The sequence below is a fragment of the Cucumis melo genome, chromosome 9 (assembly GCF_025177605.1).
Source record: "Cucumis melo cultivar AY chromosome 9, USDA_Cmelo_AY_1.0, whole genome shotgun sequence".
Lineage (NCBI taxonomy): Eukaryota > Viridiplantae > Streptophyta > Magnoliopsida > Cucurbitales > Cucurbitaceae > Cucumis > Cucumis melo.
The window spans coordinates 15,994,410-16,003,929 of NC_066865.1; the positions used below are offsets into that span (position 1 = coordinate 15,994,410).

At 35.2% G+C, this 9,520-nt stretch overlaps 1 protein-coding gene across 4 annotated transcripts; it reads right to left on the minus strand.

The window, feature by feature from the left end:
- Positions 1-1,427: 1,427 nt before the first annotated feature.
- Positions 1,428-9,215, minus strand: LOC103501355 (cytosolic isocitrate dehydrogenase [NADP]). Of its 4 annotated transcripts, XM_008464909.3 has the most exons (17): positions 8,967-9,156; positions 8,057-8,100; positions 7,864-7,973; positions 7,576-7,613; positions 7,366-7,443; positions 7,048-7,101; positions 6,880-6,981; positions 6,703-6,785; positions 6,486-6,589; positions 6,293-6,361; positions 6,090-6,205; positions 5,898-5,932; positions 5,252-5,394; positions 5,035-5,157; positions 4,825-4,903; positions 4,669-4,742; positions 1,428-1,711 (listed from the first exon to the last, which is right to left on the minus strand). In XM_008464909.3, exons 1-16 carry the CDS (start codon positions 9,013-9,015, stop codon positions 4,716-4,718), a joined length of 1,254 nt encoding a protein of 417 aa, XP_008463131.1. In that variant the 5' UTR covers positions 9,016-9,156; the 3' UTR covers positions 1,428-1,711; positions 4,669-4,715. The 4 variants fall into 4 exon arrangements, with proteins under 4 accessions (XP_008463131.1, XP_008463132.1, XP_008463133.1 ...); XM_008464910.3 differs by lacking the exon at positions 4,669-4,742; XM_008464911.3 differs by lacking the exon at positions 4,669-4,742 and having other exon boundaries at positions 1,557-1,711; positions 4,817-4,903; positions 8,967-9,215.
- Between the last annotated feature and the right edge of the window lie 305 nt (positions 9,216-9,520).

A 9,520-nucleotide genomic window follows, 5' to 3' on the forward strand; every position in this document is an offset into this window, starting at 1 on the left:
TTTTCCTAAGTCAATAAAATTGTATCAAATTTCTAAATCGATTTTCCATGTAACAGATTTATTCTAGTATAATCCCAAGCATAATGTAATTAGTTAAAATGATTAAAATATTTCTCATAAAAAGTTAAAAATCATTCTTTGATAATTTGATGATCAATGATTCAAAATTACAGTTCTTATTGTGATTTATTTCGTTTCTATCCTTTACTTTCATGTATTTATTTTTTATGAATATTCAAATCTCAAACCACACGAACCCCTCCCTCTCCCATCGTTTTATTTAAATAATTAAGAAACTAATCTTTGTACTTCCACAAGGATCAACCTAATTTTACCATTGGTACTACTTAGTAGCCACACATCTCAACTAAGCTCATGGGATAACACCTGTTTTACCTTATTGTTCATTTACAGATGATGGTAAAATCTTACATCATAGGAAGATTCTTCAAATTTCTCTATCTTCTTGAATTTAAAAGGTTCCTCTAGTTTAACGTGACCATCAATGGGCCAGAGTTAGTTTTCCAACTAAACCAACTATGGTGGGTTTAGTAAATGTTCAAACTGATATTGACTGTCACTGCGTAAATGTTGATCGATCAAGTTAAGTCGATTTAACTATTTAAAATATTTTTTGAAATTTCTCAATTTGAAACTTCCCCAAACCAACACAAACCAACCCGTCTTGTTCTTTGACCACCAAACCATGAATTTACTCGATTTTTTAGTCTATCGTACTCACCCCTAATGAACACAACTCACAACAAAACTCTCATAATCGACATTGTTGAGAGTTTTCCAAACTTGAATCGACGACAATCAGCTCGACCCAGATCCACCGATCTACTACCAAATTAGTGGTCTTTGCTAAAAGGAGAAATCTTCAAGTATCAAATCAAGAGTCTCCTTAATGAGAATGTGTCTAATTTTGTATTTATAGAGAATTACGTGGGATAGGTTAACTAATCTTGTGAAGAAAGATTGAAAAACGGCTAGAGAGGTTAGGAGCACGTAAAGCTACAATCTTCTTCATATGCTCCAATGGCTGCACGACAAGAGACCAGCAACACTGCAACAGCTGGTGAGTAAAACCTCACACTTATTTGTTTACGAAAAAAACCCTTCAACCTTCAATGGCATAGTATGGATGAAACAATGATGGTTGATTATATGATGAGAAAACAACCTAAGAAGAATGAGGTCTCATTTTTCATCCAACTGAAACCCAGAAAACCAAGATGACTACTCATTGCAACTCCTAAATTGGAAGACAAAAAGTACACACCCCACTATCTGAAGCAGCACTGCAACCGCGAGTAGACCACAACACATTTTCCTAAAACTACTTGGACCCTTAACCTTCCATGAAAAAGTGACTACTGAGAGAGAACAACCTAAGAAAAATAAAGATTCATTTTCCACCAAAGTGAAACCAAGAAAACCAAGATGATTATTGATTACTTATTGCAAGCAACTCACTAAACTAAAAACTAAAAGACAAAAAATACACATTCCAGTTTCAAGCGAAGTCTAGAATGGGAATAGATTATGACAACTTTTGACAATTGAAGTCAACATTTTTCAAACACAGAACAAAACAGTAACCTCAGAGAGCCCCCAACAACAGATTCAACACAGTTCCCGTTTTTGTTAGTCTGTCGCCTCTCTACTTCATTTCATGTATTTCAGCAATCAGTCTTCACAATCTAGCCTGCAAGATCAGCTCTCATGAGTTGGGATCACCCTAAAACGATAACACGTGTGAAATAAAAAAAGAATAACTTGAAACTTTTATTTGACGCAACTAGTCAAATGGCTTAAAAGTTCAATGAAAAGACCCCAGGAAGTAACCAAATGTCCAGAAAGTCTCAGGTGCCCACTAAATACTCTGATTTTACTAAAGAGAAATAAATTACCAAGGTCGAGATGGATGATTAATTTGTAATAATATATTCTTTTTTGTCACTCCTTTCCTTCTACTACAGGGTGGTGATAGAGGTTTGGGATAAACTACATAGTTTTCAGTAGTCAAGTCTTGAAAAGTCTTTCTCACACTCCCTAATGCCCCATCTATACTATTCCGGATCACTTATAGACCAAAAATTCCACACTTGGAAGGTAGAATCTTCTAGCATAAATAACAACTCACTCTGTGTAGATCATTTTAGACTAGCTGATAATAGATAAACTCTCCTTTGGCAGGTAAACCATAGTGTTAAAGACAATTGAAGTAGTATAAAAGGGGAGAGTGATAAGAAATCTCCTAACCCGATAAAGAAACCGAGAAACACTTTTTGATTTAGATATAAAAGAAAGAAGGAATAGTTAGAGGGCACTCTAGGTAATAATTAAAAGAAATGAGCATGCCTCATAGAAGAAGCCCTCCAAAAACTCCATAACAAACCACCAGTATCCTATCAAGAGAGCTTCCAGATCCCAATGGACTTGGGCACACACCATGACACCAGAGCACACCAACCTCCTCGAAGTCTCATTCAATTATTGTAGTTAAAAGCCGGTACAGAAACATGTGGTTACTCTCCTCAGTGCTGCTATACTGACCCCATTGATACAGAATTGAGATAAACTACCTTTTCAGATATCCCACAACTCACTAATAGCTTGAAAGACAAGGGAACAAAGGACAGAATTGGAATCTTTAGAGCTACACCATCCAAATTCAGGAAGCAATAATCTGCAGTTTTACTTTTAGTAGCTCAAGGAAAAGAGATTTGCAAGAAACAATGCTTTCAAGAACCACAATTTAGAATCTTCAATCTGATGGTTAAGACGTATATTACTCCAGGATTCCGCCATTAATTTCCACCACATGAAACCACCACCTACGTTTGAGAGTTTGAGATGTTGACTGCGCATATTAGGGAGACCAACAATCCTCAACTGAGGACATTAATGCATCAGAGATAACTCAAAGTCTACGGAAAAGCACCCTTAAAAGTCCCCCGTTGAGCCAACTATCTTACCAGAATCCTAAATTTTTCCACTTCCCTATGTACAGGAGGGAAACAGTTCCAAAAGCGACCTGCACTAGTTGACTGAAAATTAAAAGGTGAATCAAAACAGTAGTTCCTTTGTACAAAGACAAAAGGGACCAACCATATGGCTTCACAATGGCCCAAAGAAAAACCAACAAATCCTTCATAATTGTTGATTGATTTGACCAACATCCATCAAAGGATCAATATGGTGAAAATAGCAACATATAACTCTAGATACTTCTCCATGAATCTTTCATTTTGAATGATTTTTGTAGTATCTAAATCAAAACAGATCAGAACTTACTGAATAGTATAGGAAATTTTGGAACTCGTTATCCAAGCTTGAGCACTTAGAAATGTGCTAGCTAATGCCTCACGTTTTACTTTTAAATCATAATTTTTGCATAAAAGCACATTCATAACTGCTTCCCTTCCCTAGCTCCTTTTCTGAAATAACGTAATTTGTGTAAATAAAAAGTAAATTCCAATAACACTTTTCACTAGTACTCTTTGGAGGGTAAGTTTTGGTCCTACCAACCTTCATCCTGCAGTTGGCATGCAACTTCCGACTTAAACAACCTCCACTGCCTTTCCAATTGGCATGCGGCCACCCATTCAAAATGAAAAAGAAATGAGAGATCTATTGCCTTAAATTTAAAATATCTTACCACGGTTTTCATTATCTTAAGAAAAGAAGTTGAATTCTTAGCTAAACCTCCAAAAACAAATACTACTTTTTTGTTTTTTTTATTTAATTAGTTATTTATTTGCAAAAATTGGATTGGTTTCTGAAAACATTGGTTGAAAGTGGATAACAAAAGCAAGAACTTTTGGTGGCAGAAGTTGTTTCTAGACTAATTTTCAAAAACTAAAAACCAAAAACCAAATAGTTACCGATCAGGACTAAATGTTTTTTATCGCAACTGGAAAGGCTCCTCTCCTCGTTCATTTGTAGAGCTTATCAAGAGAAAAGGATGACCTGTTATCATGAATAGAACTCTCGATGCTATGAATTTTTTCTTTCGACAGATAAAGCTGAGATTTAACCTCTTCATAACAACCAACTATTCAGAAGAGTTGGGATTTAAATAAGACACATCTTAAATAGGAGTGAATGAGTGCTTCCTTTTCTTGACACCTAAATGTCTAATTTGATATTCCTATTCAACAATTGGTGGAAGCAAATATGCAACATACCCAACAAGTAGAAGTGGGGAATCATGCTTCAACCAGTAATCCACCTAACAGGTGCCCCACCTTAGAATAGTTTCAATGCAGTAAGAGGCTTTCTAAGTCCACAAAAAATGTAGGATCTTACATCAGGATGGAGGTGAACATCTCAAGTTCAATTATAGTTACGAAGAATGACACCATACTTCCAACAAATTCCACCACAACAGTTCTACATGGCCAAATTCATCCTCAGGTGAAATTGTCCGATATCTTGATCAAAACACAACAATTTCCACATAACGCAGAAGGAAGCACTGAAAAACTAGGAACCAACAAAGCAATTGGCTTTTTCTGTGAGCAGGATAAAATCTCTAAGATATATGGTCTTTACCAACTTATTTACCGACGAACCGGTAGTGCAATTACCTAAAGAAATGAAAAATAAATGCACGTGCCTTAGGAGGAATTATTGTAAAAGAAGTAACTGTTTAACAACCTCAAGATGTCTAGCCTAGTTGACTTGATAGTTAGAAGCCAAATGCATTAATAACATCCCACCAGACTAATTACCTAGGAAAGAAGACAAAATGAGAAAGATATTATTGAAAATTCAACGATTATTGACCATTGAACATTTAAACTACCACTATGCCTTGAGGAGTCTGGATTTTAGTTCCTCTGCAACAGCATCAATGAACTCCTCAGTATTCAGATATTGGTCACGAGAAAGCCTGCACCAAACAGGGAATAATGTTATAAAGATAAAATTTTCAATCTTATGGCTAAGGAGTGGAAAGAGACAATTCATAACAATGCATAATATGCAACTTACTTGAATGACTAGGAATAGTATTAAACTTACTTGGATCCATGAAGGATAAGAGCAAGATCCTTGGTCATCTTTCCAGATTCCACAGTACTAATACAAGCTGATTCTAGTTTCTCGGTGAACTCCAAGAGACTAGCATTGTCGTCTAGTTTTGCCCTATAAGAACAGTGATAAATAGTTAAAATGTAAATATTCCTTTGACCTCAAAAATGTGCGGGGAACGAAGAAATATTAACCAAATGATATCTACCTGTGAGCAAGACCACGAGACCAAGCAAAGATGGACGCTATGCTGTTTGTGCTGGTTTCACCACCTTTTTGATGAACCCTAAAATGTCGTGTAACAGTGCCATGAGCTGCTTCTGCTTCAATTGTCTTTCCATCAGGACAAACCTAAAGTCAGAGTGCAGACATATTATTATTTACGACAAGGATAAACAGTAATTCTGAAGCCTTATTTAACGTAATGCTCCTTATAAACTTTAAAACTGATAAAATTGTTAGGCATACAATTTTCAATTGTAAAAATCCATATCCATGTAACAAGTTGGAGCACAATAGAAATCACTTTCTGTATTGAGGCCCGCAGGAATGCAGCTTTTTTTTCAAGTTTTTTCCAAGTAATTAAATGATACTTCATTTCTTTTTACGAATAACCAAAAAAATAACAAGGGTATACAAAATACCAAGCCAAAAAAGGGATCACCTTTACATGATGGTAAGTAAAGAAAAGTAATTATTTAATTTCCCAATTTTTTTTCTTAGATACCAATAAAGTTCTTAGAGATCAAACAAAATATAAAACTCGAACCCATCTGCCAGCTAAATTAATGAATTGAAGATTGTAAACCTTAGTCTTGGTAATATAATGTATTGAAGACTTAAATGGAACATACCAAAACAGAAGTCATCAACCCAAGAGATCCAAATCCTAAAATCATAGAGATAAAGTTAGAAATTAAATGAAGAAAATGCAGCCCAAGTATAACTCTTTGAGTGATTTCCCTAAACCAAGAAAGCAACCACATGAAAGAAACTTTGCAACCAAAAGGCAAAGTCGAGAAGGTATGTGCTCAATCTTCATATACCTTGAGCTAAGAAATCACTCTGAACATCTCCATCATAGTTCTTGCATGCCCACACATAACCTCCTTCACTCTTAAGTGCATAAGCCACCATATCATCGATGAGACGGTGTTCATACCTTTTGGATCCAAAATAATTAGTTGAGCAGTTCAAATTGGGAATGGCATAATAAACATTTATCAAGACATCTTTAAAAGCTAATCACCATATGCCAGCAGCTTCGAACTTTGATTTCCACTGAGATTCGTAGACTTCTTGGAATATATCCTTGAATCTTCATTCAACACATGAAGATGATAAAAGAAGAGACTATTGGTATAGGGTGCAAAGAAAGGTACCATAAAGATTACATATAACAATGCATATAAAGAATAAAAATAAAAGATTAAAGTGTATACCTTCCATCGTATTTCTTTAGAATAGTATTTTTTGTGCTAAGGTAAAGAGGCCATTTCTTCTCATAAGCAGTGGCCATTGATGCCTCAGCAAAAGAGCGGATGGACTACAAGGTAGCATTAAATTGAAGGGCTCATTTGGGAAACTTGTTGAAAATTAGAAGGGATTAAAAATATTTTCTTAAGCCCATAACTAAACCATGAGGATATTGTAACAAACCTCGTCAGTGTTATACATAGCTAATGCAACTCCTCCAGCACCAGTAAAATTGAAAACCTCTATCTCTTGCGTCTCCTGCCCCTCTACAACAGCCAGCGTGTTAATGTTAAGAAACTTTTAAATAAAAGCAATTAAGGACTCATTAAACAAAAGATATGGTCTGGCTATTTCAAATACCAAAAACTAGTTTCAGTTTCCCAGGTCCTTTGATGACTGTATCAGTAGCTCTGTATTGATCACCAAAAGCATGTCTTCCAATACAGATAGGCTTCGTCCAACCTGACAACAACCACAATCAGTACAATTTTCTAACCTGATTATGAAATCAATGTGGAGAGCAATTACCTGGTACAAGGCGAGGAACATTTTTGCAAAGAATCGGTTCTCTGAAGACAGTACCTGCATAAGATGCCAATAGGTAAGCCTGAGAGTAAAAATAAATAACTAAAGCAGTAGGCTGAACCTAAGGCAAGCATAAAGAATAGAGTTGACGGTGTCAAAAAAACACCAATAATATATTTACAAATCTGCTTTTATTTTAATTCATATAAATTATAATTGATACAGAAAGATATGTATTTTAAAAATTATCATGAGTCTTCAAAGCCTTTTCAAAAAATTCAACAAACTAGAATAGAAAGTACTTAAGGTAGGGGCTCTAACCATTCAGAATATTCCTGATTGTTCCATTTGGACTTCTCCACATCTGCTTCAAGCCAAATTCCTTAACACGTGCCTCATCTGTCAATCAACATTCTTACAATATAAGAACCCCAGATGGTCTTTAAAATATAGTAATTTAAAAATCAACAAAACCAGGGATAAGCAGTTGTATATTAAATGATCTTTTCCATTCAGTAAAGAGATTTATACCTGGAGTAATTGTTGCACATTTGATTGCTACATTGTACCTAGAACAAATGATTTTCCAAGTAAATTAAGGTCGTAGTTAGAACACACTGGATTCTAAATTGAATAAGCCATAAAAAAAATTCAAAAAGATAATGCAAATGATGTCAACTGTAATTAATCATCAGACAAGATCTTAAAGATTAAATAGCTAGAAAGTCCAACATGATGCATCCAATACTTCAATCAAAAGAATTTCAAATAATTCTCGCCAGTAACACCAAATACACATTGAGAAATGAGAATATATACTTTAAAGTAGCTTCTGCACTTTCAATTGTAACTTTATCATCTGTGGCATCACGGTGTGGAAGGCCAAGGTCAAAATACTTGATGTCCAATTCCAAAAATGGGAAAATAAGCTGCAAGCACAACAGGAAGAGTATAAGCAAGAATACTTGCAACAAAAATGCACAAATAATATAACATCTATAGTGATCAATACCTTATTCTTAATTGATTCCCAGATAACTCGAGTCATTTCATCTCCTGTACAAAGGATCCCAAGAGTAGCATTATGCAGAGTAAAATAAAGAGAGAGAGAAAAAACAACAGAAACAATGCAGGAAAAATAAGAACCAAAATAAAAGATTTAGTGCAGAAGAGAGGAAAAGTAACAACGTTCACATCTCCCAGTTTCTGCAAATCCAAAAAGAAAAAGAAAGACTTCTAGGAAAGACATAATATTCTACATCTGAATAAGCGATGCCCGAATCATGCATTACATTATATATGTATAACTAGGACTTCATTGGTTCAAAAATCATTCAACCGTTTGTTAAAATATGACTGCAGTATTCAGACAAAGTTATTTACAAGTCCAGATGTTATTTTCACCAGATTCGTTCGAGTTTACAACACACGATGTTAAACGGAGAAGAAACAGAACACTGATCCATAAGACAGGCAAAACAGGGGGGAAATTCCACAACTTCCCATTTGGACAGAGGCAGCTAAACACCACCAAAGAAAAGAAAACTGAAATGCTCATTTCTTAAAAATCAAACACCAATAGAAAATAAATGAAGGTTGATCCTTGGTCTCATAGATCAGTAAATTAACATACTCACAGATGCAAGAAACACCAACTCGTACGCCAAAACAAAAACATCATGATCTGAAAAACCACACACCGTCCTTCACAGATCTAAAAGCAATAAGAACAAACACGAACACCCTCCAAACAGATGGAAAACAACAAACACCATTCCAAAAGATATTTAGCTATTAAAAAGCAATCCAGTAGCAAGAATATCATAAGACAGAAGGATCGCAAGACGAAAAATAATAAAAAACAACACAAACATATTGCAATAGAAGGATTGAAAATCAAGGTATAAGGTGATTGGTCTCACCGTCCATCTCAACGATGGGATTGGTAACCTTGATCTTCTGGAAAGCCATGGTTCGTGGTCTCGCTCCTTCTGAGGGAAGTACTCAAAGAGAAGATCAAAAATGGGGAGTACAGAGAGAAGCAAGAGAAATGGAAGCACAAAAAAATGGGTGAGAATGGAGAGTTGCAGTAGGAGAACGAAACCGGCCGTGAGCGGCGCCTTTTTTTATACTTGAAAAGAGAAACTTTTTTTCTTCTTTCCTTGTTTCTTATATTACCCCTTAGTCCGCCCTTTATTTACTGAACCGCCATGGATTAGTTCAAACTTTGTTTACAAAAATTGTCCTTTTCCAGTTTTTCTTTTTCATTTGTTTTTGAAAACGAAAATACATTTTTAGCCTCACCAACCTTTGATTCTAATTTCTACTTAGTATTATTTACGGTGAGGGGCTCCAATTTCAACTCAGTGGAATGAGTTATTACTACCTCCATCCCATCCTATCTTTTTAAGGCTATTCATTGTTTATTACGATCTATCTTAGACCACCTAACCTCACACTCACATCCATCATCTAA

Coding starts and splice junctions, on each gene's coding strand:
- LOC103501355 (XM_008464909.3), bottom strand. CDS start 9,015: ATGGCTTTCCAGAAGATCAAGGTTACCAATCCCATCGTTGAGATGGAC. Junction 7,614..7,863: donor AGTGCAGAAGCTACTTTAAA/GTATATATTCTC, acceptor CATTTGTTCTAG/GTACAATGTAGCAATCAAAT. Junction 4,743..4,824: donor TAAAATCCAGACTCCTCAAG/GCATAGTGGTAG, acceptor CTTCTTTCCTAG/GTAATTAGTCTGGTGGGATG.